Source organism: Theobroma cacao, chromosome 4, assembly GCF_053813885.1.
Source record: "Theobroma cacao isolate CCN51 chromosome 4, ASM5381388v1, whole genome shotgun sequence".
Taxonomy (NCBI): Eukaryota; Viridiplantae; Streptophyta; class Magnoliopsida; order Malvales; family Malvaceae; genus Theobroma; species Theobroma cacao.
Window position 1 is genome coordinate 37,233,677 of NC_142642.1, and position 22,632 is coordinate 37,256,308.

The 22,632-nt window shown below is 35.9% G+C and overlaps 2 protein-coding genes across 2 annotated transcripts; one reads left to right on the forward strand and one right to left on the reverse strand.

Moving 5' to 3' along the window:
* Positions 1-2,334: 2,334 nt before the first annotated feature.
* On the reverse strand, positions 2,335-6,642 carry LOC18603033 (Protein kinase superfamily protein). The gene is made up of 6 exons (XM_018119175.2): positions 6,169-6,642; positions 4,628-4,749; positions 4,155-4,363; positions 3,898-4,072; positions 3,305-3,439; positions 2,335-2,688 (listed from the first exon to the last, which is right to left on the reverse strand). Exons 1-6 carry the CDS (start codon positions 6,500-6,502, stop codon positions 2,482-2,484), a joined length of 1,182 nt encoding a protein of 393 aa, XP_017974664.1. The 5' UTR covers positions 6,503-6,642; the 3' UTR covers positions 2,335-2,481.
* An 8,519-nt stretch (positions 6,643-15,161) lies between these two features.
* On the forward strand, positions 15,162-20,317 carry TCX2 (TESMIN/TSO1-like CXC 2). The gene is made up of 10 exons (XM_007034769.3): positions 15,162-15,452; positions 16,495-16,655; positions 16,768-17,521; positions 17,998-18,452; positions 18,550-18,624; positions 18,922-19,102; positions 19,185-19,280; positions 19,360-19,426; positions 19,554-19,713; positions 19,794-20,317. The coding sequence occupies exons 1-10, from the start codon at positions 15,402-15,404 to the stop codon at positions 20,137-20,139; spliced, it is 2,346 nt and encodes a 781-aa protein (XP_007034831.3). The 5' UTR covers positions 15,162-15,401; the 3' UTR covers positions 20,140-20,317.
* Positions 20,318-22,632: the final 2,315 nt, after the last annotated feature.

Below are 22,632 nucleotides of genomic sequence, written 5' to 3' on the forward strand. Positions count from 1 at the left end.
ATTAAAGCTAGCAATTTGTGGGTGAAGTAGGAATTAAAATAACTGGGAATCTCAACGCCAGACTGAATTAATCATTGTCACCATGACTCATTCAGACTATCACGTTGATTTTCCAAGTTGATGCATTCCATCGACGAGCCACAACTCAAATGCATGAGAGTAGGAGCCATAACCCAAAGGCCAGGTTTATTTTTCAGTAACTAATATGATGCATGGCTGACGTCAACCCAAATCAGCAAATTAAGTACAACCCTAGTCAGTCTTTTATTCGCCTTATGCACGCATAAAGCACCAGCTCATCAGCCACATGCCGTGTAAGAAAACCCAAGCAGCTTAGTTATGGTTCTTTGTCGATAATTAAGGTTACTATTTGGGAAAACTAACATGCCTGAACTTTGTTGACATGATGATAATCATTATCTTCACAATAATGTCCCTTTCTGTTTTCCCCTAAGAATGACAGCCTCTTTAGTTTCTTCCTTTATCAACTTTCCCTCTCGGGTACCATTTCTCACGTATGTATCAAGTTTTCTTCTTATATCATCACTTAGTTATATATATATTTTACTATACATCATAATGTGCAATGAACTGGCAACCTCATCGATATGTAAGCCAATTATTTTATTTATTTCTTTATTTATTTATTTATTTATTTCTTAACTGGCTCTTCTTGTCGGTTTTAAGGTTTGATTAATTAAGATTATGGCACAATCCTGGAGTTAAGGAATCAAGTAACATAATTATGCAATCAATTGTACAGAAAAACACCTAATATAAAGTTTGAGAATAATGTAGACAAAGGAAGGTAGTGGTTATATATTTTGTTGCAGATTCTCCACTTCAATCAAAAGGTTTCCTAATCATATTTATAAAAATCCCCGTATATCTTAATAAGCAAAAGGGGAGGACATATCCCAGTGCAAATTTTGGACAATACCCTTTTTAATTTGTTTCTGTCCACTTTTTCTCGGTCATCATAAAGGAAAAAGTAGTCGAACATTGAGTTCCACATTCTGAACAGCACAATTTTGGTTCAATTAGCAAAGATTGATGCTATTACCTATTTACCTTAAAAGTTTTGGATTAGTGACTTGTATTAATATTAATTTACATTTTCACTTGGAGTTAGAACAATCTATATAATCCATTTTCTTATCAAAAAATAAAATAAAAAAGCTTGTATAGAGTCCAATTTATAGTCCAAATTCTTCGCTATGTACACAGCTTTCAAAGCATCCAAGTTCAATTCTTTTTTCTCTTTTACCTGGCTCCAGAAAACCTTTCTCTTTTCCCCTTGCAATCAGGAGAGAAGCAGATACCTTTTGTTTCTTATGTTGGAGGATTTTGGATAAGGGTGAAGTGAACAAGAAAAAGTTTGTTTAAGTATAAGTGGAATGGAAGTGGAGTCACATCTAGGAGGGGAAAACACATGAAATATAATCAAGTGCGTTATCTACCAACACAACAACAAGACAAATCAATTGGAAACATTTGGGCAAATTAACATGCTGTCACGGCAAGATAAGGGTAGCCTGGCCTGCCATCAATGGTGAGGTTGATAGAACCTCGCATATGCAAGAAAACTGTCTTCTTATGCCCTTGGATTATTCATTGCGTGGAAACTTACAAATCTTGAACAAGACCAAAAAAGTTTTATCAATTTCAGAAACCACTACTAATTCATTACTTCACTGCGTTTATATTTTTCCATTACTTCTTTTGCTTCCTTTTTTTTAATGAGTATATAATCACGGACTTGAAATTTTAATCAAGATTCGTCTTATCCTGAATACCCAGTATTCTTTACTATTTACTCATATTTCTTCTTATGCTATGGTTAGACATACCAAAAACGAAACAATCTAACGGTCATCACCTTCCACCGATATGTGTAAATTCACAATCAGATGTTCACATTCATTGGTTTTATTTTCCCCTATTTATGCTTAAATTGCTAAAGCCTAAAGCTGATTTGTACAGCAAGCATGCAAGGGTTGTGGCCATATCGCCTTTGAGCACGTTCACAAAGAGCCCAATAGAATGATTCAACCCAACCCAAGTTCGTGGTTGTGGCCTGGGACTGCAATCCATCCCTTAAGGCAGAGCCGGCCATTCCCGTTACTGAACTGGAATTCTGATCCACCTTGCTTTGGAGGTGTTGGATGGACCCAGGGGCAGTGGCTCAATGGATCCTTGTCCAAGGACTGATTAATAATAAAGTTCCGGGGCAGGTTGCTGTCTTGAGGCGTTTGTGCATGACATTCGAACCAATAGGTGTTTCTGGGACTAGAGTAAGATACTACTACTAGTTATGTGATATTAACAATCAAATTGAAAATAAGATACTTCATTGAATTTCAATGAGGGTAAATCTGTTCTTTTAAGTGTGGTAGTTACAGAATACTACTACCAAAAACATTAATAGGATTTTCAAGGGCAGCTGCCCCCACGGCCTCCATTGGAAATCCAGCTCTGGAATCATGGACCGCGAGCAGGGGCAAAGCAAAAGCAAGCTGGCGTATGGTCATCAGGTATCATCCCTCCTCCCTTGCTTGTATCAACTGCTTCTAGCATCCTTACAACCTCATCCATTTCAGGACGTTTCTCAGGATTTGCGTCCCAGCATTTTCGCATGATGCTTGCTAAAGAACTTGGGCAGCATCTAGGGATCTCTGGTCGTAGATTCTGCCAATACACCACGTAAGAGTTAAACTCGCAAAATGGATTCAATCTTTCCATGATATATGTGAGCACATATAGTAACAAACATGCACACTGACTTCACTATTTTTCCCTAGCTGAAGCTAGCTACATACAAGATTACCAATGGCGAGAAGAGGACAATAGCTTCCTAAATTGAATGCAAACCATGTAAAAAACTTTTAACCTCAAGGAAAACAAGGCTTGCACATGATAATCTAAATGAGAGCTTTGGAATTTTAAAAAGTGCAATTTAATTATTAATAAAAACTTTCACTGATCACATAAACTAAATCAGTACTATCAATGATATCATACTAAATTGAGACTAGGATCATCTGAAAGCAATAGCCCATTAGCAAACATAATCAAGATATGTACCAAATTTACACTAGAATTCCTATCCATGACTCTAAGCATGCAAAGACTCTCAAATCTATAGACGAGTAATCATTCTTCTATGCTATTTCAAAACCACTAATTAAACACAATGATGAGATATATACATCAGGGTCTCCTCATGTCATAATGTTTCGAACAAAAACTTCAACAGAAAAATAGGATTGCTTTGACTATAAAATAGAATAGTCTGCAAACTAACCTGTCGAACAACAGCAGATGACACATCAGCAAAACTAAGATCCGGATAAGGCATGTCACAGCAATAAATTTCCCACAAGCAAATGCCAAAGCTGTAGACATCACATCTTCTATTGTAGGGCTTACCATCAAGAACCTACATAAAGATTTGTTAGCTTTCTAGTTTAACATAGAAAACAAAGCACACGGTCTCTCACAAAGTTTACAGTTCCTCTCCCTTCCTGTGCATGTGACCATTTGTGCATGGCACACTAACATATCAAAGAAGGAGGAAGGATTTTCTTCGTAGCACAGTATGCAAATCCAATTGAGTCTTCAATTCTAAATATTCATCTATATAAGGAAACCAAGTAATAGTATCACAAATTCACTAAGAGAGACCCCCACAGGTGCAAAGCAGATATAACCAGCCCCCTATTGGAGAATATATTTACCCCCATCCATAAAGTTTGAATGCATCATCCACAATGTCCATGTTATTAATCATTTTGGACAAAATGTAAACATAAAATATGTGGATGGCGTAGACTCCTGAACATAAATGATTAACCTTTCAACTATTTATGTTTTATCAAAATATTTAAGAAGGCGTACCTCTGGGGCCATATATCCAAGAGTACCAGTTTCACCAGTCATGTCCCTCGGATTCTGAGCTTCAACACGTGCAACACCAAAATCAGCAATTTTGAGATTTCTGTGAATATCTAGTAACATATTTTCTGTTTTGACATCACGATGTACAATCTTTCTTGAGTGTAGATAGCTGAGACTGCAATTTCGAAGAAGTATAATTGTCATTAGAGAGGTTTTATATACAGACTCTTAACCAAGGATAAGAACCATCCAATTACCCTCTAGAGAGGTCCAAAGCAAGTTGGACCACGACCTTAAAGGCGAGTTTCTTTCGCCTATTTCTTATCAAGTATTGTTTAAGCGTGCCACCAGGGAGATACTCCACAACAACACAGCATGCTCTAGAAGGAAGGGAATTGTGACTGTCAGCTGAAGGATTTTTTGAAGGAATCTTAAGGTTTGAAGTTCCCATTGAGGCCCCGACAAACTGTAACCAAATTTTAAAAAGCATAGGTTACAATAGAAAATTTTCAAAAAAAAAAAAAAACAAGAAGTTTTAACTTTTAACAAATCGAGAACTATATAAATAAAAAAACAGTGAGCTAATCATGTCAAGATATAGTGTACAATTTCTCACCAATTATTTGAAATGGATAACAATGCATTCCGAAAAGCCAACATTTACACTAAAGCTTTCACTGTCATGATGATATCAACAAGTAAACACAAGAAGCAGAAGAAAAAATTGGACCTTTGTAACATTAGGATGGTCAAGCTTGTGCCAAACAGCAACCTCTTGCCGAAATGACGCTCGCAGAGCAGCAGTTTCAGCAGTTGTGGCAATACCATCCTCGCCCCAGTCCAACAGCTTAACTACAATATTCAACATGACAGTGCAGTAAGACTTTGTAATCAACAAAGTGCTGAAGGCTATTAATTCTCAAATTAGTCAATAATATAAGAGACCTGACCAAGATAAGCTTCATCATACGCAATGTTCCGATTTCCCCCTAAATGAACCCAAGAATAAAGATCCTACTAGATTAATTCACCAGCAGCCAGACATTATTGCAAGTTCCTTACTAAATTCAAAAGGTCAAGGTAGTCCTAGCCATTTTCTCTATTATACTGTTTGACATTCTGCAAAAGGCCAAAAATCCTCAAGGCACGCTAAATAATTTTAGAAATTAACCACGCACATTTATTGTCACATGCCTCATGAGAGAGAAAGTATTGGTTTCTAAGGTGACCTGTATTCTAAACAAAATCATGTCATTATCCCTAATCATAAACAGCAAAGAGCAGTCCACAAACATAAAAACAGTTAAATCAATGAAAAGATCATCATAACCATCTTCCACTCTGACTAGCATACAGCTATTCCGATATAATGGAGCCTGCTAATGCTCAACTACACAAAAGACAGATATCACACCTAGGAGCTTCTATGTGAGGCTGTAGACTTGCACATGAGAAAAAATAGCATCAAAATTAGATTTCTATTCTCGAAATAGATTGTCAATGACAAAAAAATATATTTAATTGTCAGTCAGCGTGTTGGGTTGTGGGGGGGGGGGGGTGGTCAAAAAGTAAAATCAAAATCAGATTACAAGGGTGAAAACTTCAAAAATTTCCAAAAATCAACCAAAGATCAATAACACAGAACAGAGTAGGGTAGAAACACCAATATGAAGCAGAAATATGGTAGAACACAAGCCAATACAAGATAAAGTCAATTGCAATTAGGTGTTTTAATGTCAGGTAGTTCCAATTGAGCACATTTACGCCAAGACACTACCAAAGCAAACAGCCATGAAATACGTTTACCTATCATGAACTACACAAAATATTGTACTATCATGCCTTCAGCCCCAATCTGGCTTAGCACATACCATGTAGACATCATCGGCTTAAATTTTTTTCTGTCTCGTGAACTAATACCTAATGTTTAATTTTAGAAGAGACTGCAAGGATTTCAGGAATGCAGATTTGAACTCAATAAACTATCAATATGAGGTTCAATAACAGATTAACCTATTTTTATGTACAGGACGAACTCAAAAACTAAGAAATACCTAGGAATTGTTGCTGCTTAACAGAATTTTCAAGCTGCATCTAATAATTGGTCATTTTGATCAACAAGAAGCTACACAGCTTAAGAACTAACAGAAACAAAACAAGGGATATGGATTCCAAATTTTCCTTTCTTCTGTCTCCATCTCTTAGGAAAGATCAAAATAAAACAATTACCAAATAGTAAGAATTACGAAAAGGGAAAATGAGGGCAAGTACCTGCAACATCTTGATTATCATAAGTGGCACGATACACTGTGCCATAGGTTCCATGGGCTATAACATGCCTTAAATCCAATTTCGCCAAATCAATCTCCCACTCCTCTACAGGCCTTTGGTTCTCAATGCTTCTAGACAAAACCCTGCTCAGGTGCTTCTCCAGCTGAATATCTAAGCTTTTTAAATCAATTTTATCAGCTCTAAAGATCATATCTTTGCTACTAATGCCTCCTGTACCCTTCATCTTTGAATTTCCACCTCCTTCTTGTTCATCTGATTTCTTTGGTGTCCTGACACCACCACCTTCCTCTCCACTTTTCCGTTCCATATTCATAGAATAACAAAATTTCCAGGTAAAAAATTTTTAAAAATACAACCAAAACCCAGGTAAAACCTATCTATTTGTTACCTTAAAATGACATGAGCAAAACTGATGATGGAATTAAAGCGCAGTAAAGTTTGAAAATTTCTCCAACTAAGAGCTAAAAAGAATCAAGAAAGCGGATCAAATATCACTCAAATGAAACGGGTTGAACAATACATAAATATGATCGGATATAAAACCCAGCTTCACCAACCCCAGTTCCTATTAGAACTCTATCCAATACTGACCTTATAACCCAAAATTTATGGTTTTTTATTTTCAAAATTAGCTTTTTTTTTAGCCCCGAAATATATGAAACTTTGTAGCTGAAAAAACCAAAATTTCCCGTCACCAACAATTTAAATAATTACAAACAGAAAAGAACAAAAACCCAAAAACAAAAAAGTAAACCCCCTAAGAAAACGACCCAATTCCCACCATTAGCTGACCGAGACCAATGACCCAGAAATTTTTTAAAAATTTAAATTTAAATTAAAAAAGGAACAAACTTTTTAACTAAACCCCAAAAACAAAGAAGACCCAAGAAAGAGAAACAGGCATGCGAAGAACAGAATACAAAATAATGCAAAACCCAGAAATAATAAAAAAAAAAAGGTATTTAAAAGAGATAAATAGACGAAAAATTTGACTTTGAATTGAACCCTCTATAATGGAAATAGAAGAGGAGAACTGGAGGAGGGAACAAAGGTCAGTGGTGGTGTCGTTGAATTGAATTCCCCTTTAAGAATGAAAGATGAAAAAAGGCCATTGAAGAGCTCAAAGCAAACGAGAGAAACAGGAAAACCTTTTTGAGGCTAAAATAAGGAAGTAATTATTCACGGAGGAGATTAATAAAAGGAGGCAAGGAATCCAAAGGAAGAGAGAAATTGGAGTTGGAGAAGAAGAAGATTGGTTTTTTTTTGAAGAAGAGAGAGGATGACAGAAAAGCGCGGGGGGGTTGTTCCCTCTAGTTTTTTCTAGATATAAAGGCTTCAAATGAAGGGATGCTTTCAACCAAAAATAAAAAAAAATAGCTAAACAGCAAAAGCACTCTGTTACATGCTCTGTATCCTCAACGAAATCAATCTCCTCTGTTACAAATGGCCAAAAGAAAATATCCCTTCTGTTTTATACTAGTTTGCTCCCTTGCCTCTAAATTAGCTTTTCTTTTTCCAATTTTATCAAATTTGAGGATTCTATCATTATAAAATTTAGCAATATCTTAATGAATTATTCAATTTTATTATTAGCAAGATATCATAAAGAGGAAGGATCCAATTGCATTCTACTAATTAATGACACGTACTAGACATGGGAATACAATGTTTCTTTGTAAGGAATCTAAATCTGCCTTGTTCACTCACGGTGCCACCGAGGCCAATCTTGTTTTTGACCATTTTGAGTCCATGTTTTGTCTTTTAATTCTTCCATGGGGTTTGTATGTCTAATTTCTTTTAACTTTTTGAAAATAAAACAAGGTGTATTAATTATAAAGACATATATTATATTATTAGCTTTTGGCTTTATCCAATTTAATTTGTGATCAATATCTTTTTTTTTAATACATTAAAAGTTGAAGGGTATAAGAAGAGTTACCTTCTATCATGTTATGTAAACAAAAGAAAGAAGTCCATTTGGTCTTGGAACATCATACAATGATAAGATAGATATTGCAAATATGTATTCCAAATGGTAACATATATTAATACCTTATGCAAGTTATAGCTCCAAAGGACAAAGGGCAATTCAAAAGGACCTCAACTTATACATTTGAGGGGCTGATGAGCAGACGAAGACAAATGTATGATACCAACAAGCTGTCGAGGCTTACTTTTTCCCCTTGCAATCTGTTTTACAGCATGAAAAAACAATTTGTTTTTTCAAAGTACGTCTCTTCTCTCTTAACTGTAACATGTTACAGTTTAACTGTCTCAGGCTCGAATGATGAAATTAAGAATCAGTCGCAAGTGTCTTCACTTAAGATCATACAAGTCAGCGATTACAGCAATGTGATTGGCATAAAAATCATACGCATTTCAAATCAAGAATAATGATTATAATAATAATAATAATAAAAGGGTGCAGCTATTGAGGCTGGCATTCATTCTCTTATGATGATAAATGGATGAAAAACAAGAGAAGCACTAAAGGATTACAGCAACATAATTGTATTCAACAACTAGATCAACAGCAAATTCAATTAAGTGGACTGTTGAAGAATTACTATAAACGATTTAAGTTTCAAAGTTTTCGGCTTTGATTCGTCTTTTCAATTTCAACCAATGTTTTTTTTATTTCATTGTCTTTTAGTCAAAAGCTAGGGCACATTTCGGATGTTAAATTATCCGACATTGTACATCATATTTTCATTTGTTATAAATATAACAAGAATCTTTCTATTTATCCTCAATTAATTTTAAAAATTAAATATTCGTCATAAAAAATTTAATATAGTACCATTAGAGTAAGTATTGCTTTTGTTCATTGATCGTTTATGAGTCTTTTTTTATTAATCTCTACACATAAAGAAGAATATTAAATTAATAATAATTCTACATTTATAAAATTCGAATTGTTTTGAACATATAAATATAGTAATAACTTCTTCATTTAACATATCACATATGTTAAATTAAGAGTATCTTAAATATTTAAATATAATAAGATCCTTTGTACTATAACCAATTGATTTTAAGTAACAAGTAATTAAATAGTGATACTACACGAGTGAAAGCACAAGTTAAGTGGTGTAGCAAGCCCCTTGCCAAAAACCATTTGAAACTATGGTAATTAGATAGAGAGTTCCCTTTTCTCCTTCGAGCTAGTTGTTCTTCCTTCTCATATATCGTTCCTTTTTTGCCCATTTTTACTTAAATGTACTATCCTTGGGGAAAAATAAGCATGCAATTTGAAATATCTGATAGAACTTGGAACTTGTAGTTGCAATCTTGGGAGTGTTTACTATTGTCTCTCAGAAGATGAATAGCGACCAACATGGTGTCTCTCCATCCTCTGAATAGCCATTGAAAGTAATGGACTGATCATCAGCGACGCTAAAGGTCAATCCCCCCGGCACAACCACCTATGTTTTTATGACTTTAGCCAAAATTCCTTTGCTCACATCTTGGACTCACACTAGGAGTAGTCCGAGCCAAACTTGTTTCTAGTGTGTAAAATATGGATGGAACCCAGCTTGAACCTTTGACCATTATATTATGTTCTGTACAATTCTCATACTCTGACCAAACAAAGCCTTACAAATCTATTAATAGAGTTGCAAAAGCTTGTAAAGGCATGTTTGCTTTTAAGCTATAGAAAAGTGGCTAGTGACTACACCAATCATTGCCTCAGTGCCATTCTTCCGTCTGAGTCATGATTATGTGAGTCGTGGCTCTGGATGCAAGAACTAGCTGGACTAGGAGCGCTGGGGGTTGCTGGCGTGCTGCTGTATATTCAGGTCAGGACCAGCTGAACCGTGGGGCCCTGATTGCATGGAATTGGGCCAACAAGATTTTTTGTGGTCCGATGAGGTTGTTCACTCTTTGATCATTCCTTGTGGCCCATTCTAAACTAATGCGAGTAGTACTATAAATTTTGATATAGAATTTAGGAGACATGGTCAGCCAGGAAATTATTCTAGTGTGATAATACATGTACTTTTCCTTGTTAGCAATTATGCGCTACACGAACTGGAACTCTGGTAGGGAGAATTATAACATTGTAAGTTATCTCCTAAAACCTCAACCTAGTCCTTTACCCTAGGATCACAACCTAGTTGGCGACAACAGTGCTTACACTTCCAAAAGCTTTATCTTTTTCATTTTTCTTTGTAAGGGATGCATTAAATCTCACATTTCTTAATAATTGAACCCCGTATCAGATACAACTCATTTAATCCAAGAAAGGAGACTCGGGTCTTATCACTCAAAGTATCTCATGTGAGTTTGTGCTAAATGATGTTTATCCTACATATGTATATAAAGGCTATTGGACTTTCGATTATAGATAGAGTAGAAATCTACTCTCATTCTATGGATCTCAATTCTTATTTCAAAAATTAAACATAAAATTTTCATAATGAAGTTTTAAATTTTAATCCTTAAATGTTCATTCTCAGATAAGTATATAATTTATAATAACAAAACGGATAAAAAAATAATTACTAGAATACTTGTATAGAGAACAATTAATAAAAGTACAAGTGCCTAAACCTAACTCCACTTAGAGTTCAAAACAAGCTGAAACAACTTTTATTTATTTAATATATATATATATATATATATATATTATTCTTTTGTACAACCCTAGCCATTAATGTTTAAGTCAAGGTTAGATTCAACATTGAATATGTTTCCACAGTAAAAAGTCAAGTAGGCAAAATGTAGCATGCTGTATATAATTATTATTCTTTGTAAATCCATAGCCATGAATGTTCAAGTCAAGGTTAGATTTAACATTGAATTTGTTTCCACTGTACAAAGTCAAGTAGGCAAAATGTAGCATGGTCCATTTGGTAGGATATGGTTGAGTAGTTGGTTTGCACAAATAAATTGGCCTCCCTGTAGCCCTTTTCTACCTGCTTAGGTTCAGTGGTTAGGCTTCATAGTTTTAAAAAACATATATAACCCTGATTTCCTTCAAATTTTCAAAGTCTTAAGCCAAATGTAGGGAATATTCAATTACTCATCAATAATCAGCACTCTTTTTTCATACAAAACAAACTACTATCTAGATTCGAATATATGTTGGCATGTAAGTCATAGTTGGGTAATTGGGTATTATTTTATGTTAGATATCTGCAAACCAAACTAATAATCCAGAAAAAAAAAACCAGTGAACTTTTTGAATTATAACCTGTAAGCCTCTACCATGGGATTCAAATCATTAAGGACGATAAGAGAATCACCTGTCTAAAAGGTTGGGGATTCATATTTTTCCAAGGGAAATGAGCCTGCAATGGCCTGATGTGCTTGTCAAATGGGAAAACTCAGCAAGCAACATAACATGAAGAAAACCAAAGAGAAAAAGAAAGGAAAACACCCTAGCTAATATAATAAAACCAAAGCATTAAAGCACAAAAAATTCCCCAAAACCCAAAGTTTCTAACAATGGCCCACCCAACAGGATCTAATTCTGCGAAGAAACTTTGTCTACACATGCCATGGATCCCTTTCAGAAAGCATTAACAGACAGTTTCTCATATAATTATACTTTTAACAGCATGACTTTTCTTCTGTTCGCTTGCAAACAGCAAAAGCATCCAGGGATTAGTTAAGAAAATGAAGCCCCGAGTGTTTAGTCAATAAACCCTTTGTTATTCTATTAATCCACAATCTGACATTCAGATAAGGACCTCCTAGACTTTGCTTATTTCTAGATCAAAGCATCACCCAAAGAAATCATGTTCATCATTAAACAATAAACCTTAGTACTATAATATTGCTTCTCAAATTAAGATTAACGTTTTGTCGTGTTTTGCCCATGTGGCACGTGCTAAAGCAGGCACGGAGTAGTGGACACTATGATTTTGGCATGAAGTTTAGATCACAGAGAATGTGGGGAGTTGGGAAAGAACGAATGTATAATAGTAGCAGTATCATTATTTGGTTAAGTACTTGTGCCTGCTAAAATTTTTGGGGGTTTGTTAAATTTTTGTGGGGATAGGTACTCTCAAGGTAGAGTCTCACGTGACATATCTCTGGCCTTTATGGGTGCATGGACCAAGGGTACCTGCCCTAATGAAGGTAACCCCCTCAGCCCCAAAGGCCAATCCCAATCCAATAATTTGTCCTACAAATGCTTTGGAAAAGTGAAAATTTCAGTTGGGTGAAAATGAGGAAGGAACAAGGTTTTTTTACTTCCACCATACTTGCAAGTGGGACATAAATGGGAATAAAATTGATGACGGACCCATCGAGACCGTACACGTGGCAGTGATGGGTGGGTTGATTAGTGTCGCTAAAAGGATGCGGATTTTGAAACTTTGATGTGAAAGCTTAACAAACCTTGTGATATGTCGTTTAGTTGATGTTTCCTAATATGCAAAGAATAGAATATATCCTTTGTGAAATGGAAACACAAGACATGGGATTGAGGTTTGGTCTTTGATAATGGAGTCATGAGTCAACTTATTATAATTTTTTTAATTATCTAATTAATATTCATATTAATGCATTGATCTAATACAAACATGTGGCTTCTTTCGTGAAAGATAACTAAATACTTTGTTTTTGTACCTTTTTTTTTTCCTACGCACAAGTATTTTCCTAACAACCTATTAAACAATCAAACACATCACATACCACATTAATATTTAAATTTATTAATAAATATGTTGATACAATCTTCATCCATATTAATTTTGAATAGACAAATTTTAAGTAGTATAATATATATAATGTGAATCCGAAAAATTGAGCAACAACATATCTCTGCTTAGAACTATTACTACTATTTGACATGAATTGGTGAATGGTTGTACAAGTAAAATATACATGCGAGGGTCTATTGCCATGTGGTGGAGGTGAAACTTACCAAACCATGTACCAACCTTTTTTCAAAAAGTTTTAGGCGGGAATTGCTGTTTGCCCTGTTTACAGGATTATGTGTTTGGACCGCAACCGCATGAGTCATTCTCAATGATAAAAATGGTATAATTAATAACTAGTGGAAAACCACATTTCATTTCAAAAAGAAAAAATAAAAATAAAGGTAAAACTTTAGTATCATAAAATAAGTGGGTAAGGATGAAAATTTTCCTTCTTTATGACTCACGGGGAAACCATGTTCTCTCTAAATAAAGACAATTTAATACCACGTAGCTACTTTCTCATTCCTCTTTGTGACATACCATAATTAAACCTAGCTACCATTATCAATTTCTCATGCCTCAATGTGCCATATCCCAAGAAAAATTTCAGACTTGCATTAATATTGTATTTTTCTTTCTTTTTTTTTTTTAATTTGCTCCCTATTGAGGATGTGATCATGTCATTATTAAAAAAGAAGAAGAAGACGTTATTACACGGATGGTTCTAGTTCGGACAAATTTATTTTATCTTTAAATATGGAAACGTAAATTTTATATGTAATAATCACTTATTTTTATTCATAGTCTTATAATTATTATTGAACGGTATTGTTTTTTTCTTACTTATTAAAGCAAATCTAACCCAATTAATATTCACTAATTAATGTTTTAGTTGCAACAATCAAGTGTACTAACAAATTATCAGGTACTACTATTAACAAGATAAATATCAAAGTTATATATATATATACTAGCTTGACAGCTAGCAGTGAAACAAAAATTCAAGAGCAATTTAACTCTCGTAACAATCGAAATTAATTAACATCAAAGGTGTAGTTTTTTAAATTTAATAACATTATTAATATCTTATATGTTACGGATGAAAATAAATATATATTTCTAGTAATTTTATCTTATTTTATTTACTTTATGAGGTAATTTGAGCATGTCGACATTGTAGAACATGAAAGGGCAATGGTCCCCTCTCGTTAAATGTGCGGCATGGAAAAATTTATTTCCACCAAATTTAATAAATTATAGTAATTTATAACCCCCAAGGAAAGGTTACAAAATTATTGTTTCTTATGGAACAGTTACAAAAATTATTAATAGCAAATAATGAGTAATTAAATCCATATTGCCTTCTTCTTACTTTTTTTGGATTGATTCGGGTACTTACAAATTTGTCCCGTAGTTATCAATCGTTTAATAGCAAGAAAATATTGATGATTAGGAATTAAAATTAAATTAAAAAAATCCCAACCAAGCAGTGTCAGAAGTCTAGATTGGGTTTCTAAGTGAATAACACCTGGCAGTGACTCATCCTTAATGAATAAGAAAAGGGAAAAAATTATTGAAGGTAAATGAATTTCTCAAGGTGCTATGCTATACACCAGGAACGGTGATCATGCATTCCAATGTACATAGATTTGACCACTTACCAACAAGTACCATCAAAGTTAGTAATTCTCTTAAACATTTGCTAAGATTACCATTTACTAATGATAGTACTTCAAAGTTAGCAATTTTTTTTAATTTTATTTCTTGGGTAAATTTCAGATTCTTACAGCATTTGGTAAAACATATACTAGCATATTGTTCTGAATCAAGGATCATTCAAAGCAAAAGGAAACCAACTTCAGAACTGAAGATTATAGTTGCAGAAAAGTGAAGCAGAAGAAACAAAATAGAAAAGACTATTAGCAGAGCTAACCAGAATCTGAGTAGTAAACACTTCTTTTTATATATATATATATATATATTTGTTTTTTCCATATGTTTTCCCTCCAAAACCCCAGAAGGCCAGAAAGAGAATATGTTAAAATTATATAAAAGAAACAAAAGGAAGGAAAGAGAAAAGAAGGCGGATAGTAGATTATTACAAAATCCGGTAAAAGAGTAAAGAGTGGAAGATGAACAACTGTAGGTACGTTACTTTATGTTAAAGTGAATTTGGGTTTCTCTTTCTCCACGTATAATGACTAATGAGCGGCAACATGGGAATTGGGACAGCTGTGGACAATGTGGGGCTCTCTCTTTTGCTTTGCTCATGGTTATGTAGGGCCTCTCTTTCATTACAATATCTCTCTCTCTCTCTCTCCACGAGAAAATCCCAAGCTCCCGCCTTCCCGCTTCTTCTTGAATCTTACTAACTTGTAGTGGTAAGTAATATACTACTCTCTATAGAATACTACAAAGAAGTAGAAAGATAAAGTAGATAGATTTGGATATTGAGATAGAGAAAGAGAAACAAGATACAGAAGAAACAGAGATAAAGGAGGGCAAAATATCAACAGTAGTGAGTGAGGGAGAGCATGTGGAGGAGCTTCTTCTCTGGAGATGGATACCCCAGAGAAGACCCAGATCAGCTCTTCACTCTCAAAGTTTGAGGTAATTCTGCTGCACTTCAACTTGATCTCTCGGGGTTTTTTTTTTCTTCTTCTTCTTGGTGATGGTTTTGGTTTTGGTTGCTTTCTGCTTCACTGCACTGCATGTGCTTGGATTCGGTTTCTGCGTGAGAGTTGACCTTGACCTTTCTGTGTCTTGGTGTTAAAAGTCTGTGCTTTCTGTTCATAGTGATTAAAAGTTATGTTTTTTGGGAGTGTCAGTTTTTTAGTTTCATGTGAATAGATCTCTTGTTAGAGTTTAATTTTTGACAATTTTCCTTCTTCTGGTTTCTGGGCTCTTCTTGTTTTGGTGTTCATTTGATGAGCTTACAATTAAAATTTTGCTTTAAGTTCTGATTTATTTGTGAAACTCATCTTTCTGGGATTTTTTTGAGGCTTCCTTTTCAATTATATCCTTCCCTGTTGGCTCACAGACATTGTAATGAATTTACTTTAAAATTTTCAGTCACTCACTGCTTTCAATTGTTCTCCTTTCTCAGACTCAAGCCTGGCTGATATCTAGCCCTTGCTTTTCTTTTCTTTTCCTTTTTAATCACAGAGGTTTCCTTCCACAATCGGCAGTAGCAGAATGTCTTCTTGCTTACTGTTAGACCTGTGAATTTTTTTTAAAAAAATTTTCTTTTCATCTTTTTCCATCGAAAGTCCAAGTCCACCTTCCCCCCCCCCCCCCCCAACCCCCTCTTAAGATCATTATTTTAACCTGGATTGCGTTGATAGTAATTTGACAGTAGAACTTTTTCACCGAGCCCAGTTATTTGTTCAATATTTCTATTTTTTCAAGAGATTTCAAAAGCTTTGCTGTTGCAACAGCATACATGTGTCATTTCCCCTGCTCTTGCTTTCATATTTTATTGCAAAATTTTGTGATGTCAGAGAAGCAGTTGATTTAGATCAAAAGTGTTTTGCGATTGTTTCAAGCTTAAGAACATCTAATTCCATGCTAGAACTTGATTAATTTAAGCATTGCATATTAACTTTGTAACATTATCTCAAAAGGGTGTTTTCATTTTTGCCATTATGTACAGGATTCCCCAGTCTTTAACTATATCAACAGCCTCTCTCCTATCAAGCCAGTCAAATCAGTACACCTTACGCAGACATTCAACCCGCTTAGTTTTGCCTCACTTCCGTCTATCTTCACATCACCCCATCTCATCTCTCACAAGGAATCTAGATTCCTGAAAAGGTAACGTGAAATATAATATATTCTTGATTGTTGGTGCCTAGACTGTTTAATTTCATGCCTTATTACCTCATTTTCATTTTTCTTGTTAATGCTAATTATTCTTTCTTTCCAGGCATAGCTATACAGATACATCCAAACCTGAGTTATCTTCTGGAGAGGGGACTAAAGTTAGTACAAATGAAGAGGCTGGTGTCGAAGCAGGTCAGCTGTGTGGTAGCTCTACTGAGTTGCAGGAGAATTTTGATCCAGGAGTTTCCCTGGGAGAAGCTTCTCTTGAGCTGCCTAATGAAGCTTCAAGGTTTGCAATTGAGCTGCCACGAACCTTAAAGTATGATTGTGGTAGCCCCAACTGTGACCCAGCACCTTGTGTTATTGAGACAAATTGTGTCTCAGAATCGAATTGCGCATCTGTCTCAATTGTTCCATTTGTTCAAGAGGCCTCTGAAAAAGGTTTATCTGATGGTGGAGTGGAAGTAGCGGGCGTTTGCCAGATTGAGCAAAAAAGGGAAAATATAGGATGTGACTGGGAAAATTTGATTTCTGATACAGCTGACCTATTGATTTTTAATTCCCCTAATGGTTCAGAGGCTTTTAGGGATGTAATTCAGAAATCACTGGACCCAGATACAAGATTTTGTGCTACTCTTATTTCTCGGTTCCCACAGAATGATATCAATGAAGTGTCAGAAACTACTATTGATTCTGATAAACACAAAGATCCTTCTCTGCAAACTGGAGAAGCCGTGGAGCTGAAGGAAATAACCCATGCACATGGAAATTTTGAGAATGCTCGTCTGACCAACTGCATGTCTGGCAGTCTGACTGATAATGTGGAGACTGGGATGTGTGCCCCATTTTCTTTTAAGGTAGGAGATGCTGCCTAGTTTTGTTAACAACATTCACGCGAGTGTAAATTTGAAGTGATATAGAGCAATTTGTGCAGCACAAGTTGCAGAAAAAGTAGAAAAATTTAAACATATTTGTTCTTTAACTAACTGCAGTATGGTCTGAGTATTTTCTTCATGTCATGTTATAGTACTAGCGATGTGGACACTTTACTTATAATTGTCTTCAGCTCTCAAAATTATATTTCATTATTGATCTTCACTAGAAGTGAAGAAAATGTTTGGCCTTAAAAACAAAGTGAAGAATATTTCCACTGTGGTAGTTCAAGTTAGCCTGTACTCCTGCATATTGATTGGTCGTCTCATTGTTACAAGGATTTCTTTATTCAGTTGTCTGTGCAAAAATTTTGTTATTTCAGTTCTCCCAACTCGTCATATGAAAATCCATTTCTATTGATCTGCTATCACTGACAATGCCTTTATATATTTGCATACAGCCTGGTTCTAATTTGCATCGTGGGTTGAGGAGGCGCTGTTTAGACTTTGAGATGCTGGCAGCTCGGAGGAAGAACTTAGTTGACGGTTCCAATACCAGTTCTTCTGTAGATAACCAATTTGTGCCTAGTAAGCCTGGCAATGATTCCTCAAGGCGCATTTTACCAGGAATTGGTTTGCACTTAAATGCTCTTGCAACAACTTCAAGGGATAACAAGAATATCAAGCATGAAACTTTATCTTCTGGTACACAAAAGCTAAGTTTCCCTAGCTCCACTACATCCATTTTACTCCCCACAGCAGGTCAGGAAGCTGTTCATGAATCGTTGACTTCAGTCTCTACTGAAAGAGAAACAGATCCTGTTGAAAATGGGGTTCAACTTGCAGAAGATGCTTCTCAGGCATCTGCCTATTTAGTTAATGAAGAGTTCAATCAGAATAGTCCCAAAAAGAAGAGGTACAAGAACTTGACAATAAGTAGTTTATTGGATTATTACTGTCTGATATTATATGTCTAACCTCTGTTTTGTACATCATCCTTCCACAATTTTCAGACGGAGATTGGAACAAGCTGGAGAGACCGAGGCCTGTAAGCGTTGCAACTGCAAGAAGTCAAAGTGTTTGAAACTGTAAGTTCTAGCTTCGTTATAAGTTTTAGAACATGCTTCTTCATATTTCTGGTTACCTCTGTAATCTACTAGAATGAGTTCTGAGTCCATGCCAGCTCCCTCGCTTCAACATTTTGTGTTAATTATTATTGCAATGTGTTGCCAACATTCTCCCTTCTCTGTGAAAGATATTGTCCATATTGCCTGTTTTACTTCTATATCTGTGTGGAAGAATAAATAATATGTGGGAGGGGACAATAATAATTTGTATTTTCTCATTAGATGTGCTCATTTTGATTTTTGAACCTTCTTTTTCAGCTACTGCGAATGCTTTGCTGCTGGCGTATACTGCATAGAGCCATGTTCATGTCAAGACTGCTTTAATAAGCCTATCCATGAAGATACTGTTCTTGCAACTCGCAAGCAGATTGAATCTCGTAACCCACTTGCATTTGCTCCCAAAGTGATCCGGAGCTCTGATTCTATACCTGAAGTTGGGGTAGGGAATAACTCTGGCATTTATCTATCTAGTCAGTCAATTGCAACTTGCTACATAGCCTAATTGCCATTACTTCTTGCAGGATGACTCTACCAAAACTCCAGCTTCAGCTCGACATAAAAGAGGATGCAACTGCAAGAAATCAAGTTGCCTGAAGAAATATTGTGAATGCTATCAGGTTTTTCTCTGCAGCAAAGCCTCTCTGCTTACATTGTTCTACATAAACTGACATAGAAGTTGTATTTTTTCTCTTAAAGGGTGGTGTTGGATGCTCCATCAACTGCAGATGTGAAGGGTGTAAGAATGCATTTGGTAGAAAGGATGGTTAGTGTGCCTTTGGCTTGAATGATTATTTCAATGCATGACTCTAGTTCAATCTATTTGATATTTTGTTATTGTCTATTTGACATTATTTTCAAGTTCTTATTCCCTTGATTACTTCATAACACAGGATCTGCTATAGTGGAAACAGAAGAAGAGCCAGAAGAAGAAGAAACAGACCCCTGTGACAAGAATGGGGTGGAGAAAAATTTAGAGAAAACTGACATCTTGGATAATGAGGAGCAAAATCCAGTTTCTGCTCTCCCAACAACTCCACTACAGCTTTGCAGGTTTCCTCTTTGAACTGCTTGTTCCATGATAAAAGTAATACTCATTGTTACTATAGCTTTAATAAATATTTTGTACACAGATCTTTGGTTCAGCTGCCATTTTCATCAAAGAGCAAACCACCACGGTCCTTTATTGCCATTGGATCATCTTCCACACTGTATAATGGTCAAAGATATGGAAAGCCAAATATTATTCGGCCTCAAAACATCGTCGAAAAACATTTCCAAACTGTTACAGAAGATGAAATGCCTGAGATTCTACGAGGCAATTGCTCTCCTGGTACTGGCATCAAGACTTCTTCTCCCAACAGTAAGAGGATCTCTCCTCCTCAATGTGAGTTAGGTTCAACCCCTGGTCGGAGGAGTGGCCGGAAGTTGATATTGCAGTCAATACCTTCATTTCCCTCTCTTACTCCTCAGCATTAAAATGGCAACTTTCCAGTTTCCATAAAGTTAAGATGAAATTTTTTTAATCTTTGCTCTGTTAGAGAGTATGCCGTTCGCCTTTAGGCTGTATCTGTATAATAAAATTACATCTTGCGTCCATAATGTTCAACTACTCCTGTATAATATGGTATCTTGTATCTCTATTTTCCAAGCTCAATTTTGTAAATTTCATTATGGTTCTCAGCTTCTCTATCTGGACATCTCTTCCTGGCATCTGTATTTGAGCGTCTTTCCTTCTTTCTTTCAAAGGGAGGGGATAGGCCGTGGGGGGATTCCAACAGTTCAATTTTTTCTTTCTGCTATATTAAGTTCTACTCGGATATGCTATCGAACATAAGCCCAAGTTTCTAAATTTCATCAATGTTCTTACCTTGTTCAACTCCCGGTTGAAGATTGTAGCTTTACCTCACACGGGACTGCTTTCGGGGTGATGAAATAATGTTTAGCTTTTGACCAGGAATGCAAATAATTATAGCAGCTTATTGAATTATCAGGTCCTGTTTGTCTTGGTGCAACTGTAAGATATTGGCAGAGATGAGTAGAATGTCTAAAAGATATGTTGAAACTTAGAACCTATGTTGGGACAGGGGCTACCATTTTATTTTATCATCTTAGAAATTAACCAGGAAAAGTCTAAAACATATACTAAATCTTAAACTTTGAACTATGAAAGTGCACAAAACGGTGCAAGGTAGTTGGGATTGTTATATTGACCCTGATAAATTCAGAGAAGGGTTTATGCTGTAGTTATCTAGAACTAGAAGCATGGCTAGCAATAGCATCTGTGCCAGCAAAACAATGTGTTGGAAACCAAAAAACATTAGGCATTGAGATCCGACGTTTTCCTGTTAGGATACATCAGCGTCTGAACGTTGAGAGATGTCTTGCCCGCATGTGGCAATGGCAAGGATTATATGGTGTTAGAGATATTTCTTTATAATGCCTCCATTTTCTTAGGTTTTGGTAATGAATGGAATCTCTGGAGAGCCTGCGTAGATGAAGAGGGGCTTTCGGATGGCCATTACAGACGGCGTAGGAAAACAAAGTTGGGTTCGATAATTGGTCAGACCTAGGTGCCAATTGTTAGAAACTTTTGTCCTCCTCGGTAACGCCTTTGGCAAAATTTAGAGCTACAACATATGCATAAATACGTTAAATTCGAGCGTTTTCTTCATGAAAGCACTCTTAACTTCTGACTGGGCCGACCTCCGAATCCCAAAGTTAAGTCATGCATGAATGCCCACTGGCCTTGTAGGAGGCCCAGTAGGATTGAGCAGGATTCTGATGGACAAAAGTGGGCTCGTGCCTCGTGGGGTTAATCAAAGGGCTTTTTGCAAGATTGTTTGGCGATCCTCTTTCTTTGGTCTAGTTCTCCGTTCAAGTATCACAACATGGGTTAACTTCGTCAAAAGTCTTTATAAATTTAACCGGTGAAGGTTGCAATAGCCGTGCCAACTCGAAAGAAGCAGAATCAAACGCGATAAGCTGTCGTTGGAGATCTTTCCATAAATAGAGCTTGGTCCAAGTGGTAAGATAGAATTAGAGTTAGGACTAAGTTTCAGTTTTGCTGTTCTTTTGTTTCACTCAATGGGTTTATTATGGATTTGGCCAGTGTTAAAGGTTTTATGGAAAGATTAAGATGTTGTAAACTCAACCAAAAATCATTCATAAACAAATTATTTAATTGACATTCATCAGTCGAAAATTTTTTTGTAAGATCCAAAGAGAAAGGATGATAGGCAAACAAAGTATATAAGCATCCACTGTGGCTTCCGCAAAGAGTATAATGTGGTTAATCTAATAGGAACCCAGTGCCGCAAAATAGTGTTTCTCCCACTTACTGTTCACACCTTTCCATGTTAGAGAATGTGGAGAATAGCTGCTCCAGGACATGGGCAAGAGAAATGGAGGTGGCAATGGCCAATGTCATGGCCTTTTTCCGTTCATCATGGCAATGTGTGGGAGATTTTGTTCCTTTTCGCTGCTTAGTTTACTACTACCTTTTTCCTGTAGTAGCACAAAACCCTGAAAAAATAATTGTTGCTTTTGATTGAAACTTTTCAGAATCTTTGGAGGGGAAACAAGAGGTAGCCTAGCTGGCTACTTCACTAAAAAACGAGAACACAATCTGGAATTATCTTTATGTCGGGGTCCCCATTGCATTTTTCATCCTCTCTTTTCTCTTTCTCCACTTTTCCTTATCAGATTTTGTAGGCAAAAGTTGTAGTTGTGGTTGGTGGGGGGGGGGGGGGGGGGGAGGGGTGCTGGTTTTAATAGTGTGAATTAAGGGAGGTAGATAGAAGCCTAAAAGTCTTCCATACCATCCATCCATTTGTTTTTTGCTCACAGCTACTTTTTCCCACCCAATAAGTTTTAGTGAGACCGACTGCTTAGTTTTCCATTTTCCTTCTCTGGGGAGAGAGAGACTGAGTTATCAAGATCAATACTGTCGGTGATTTTTGGTAGCTCTAG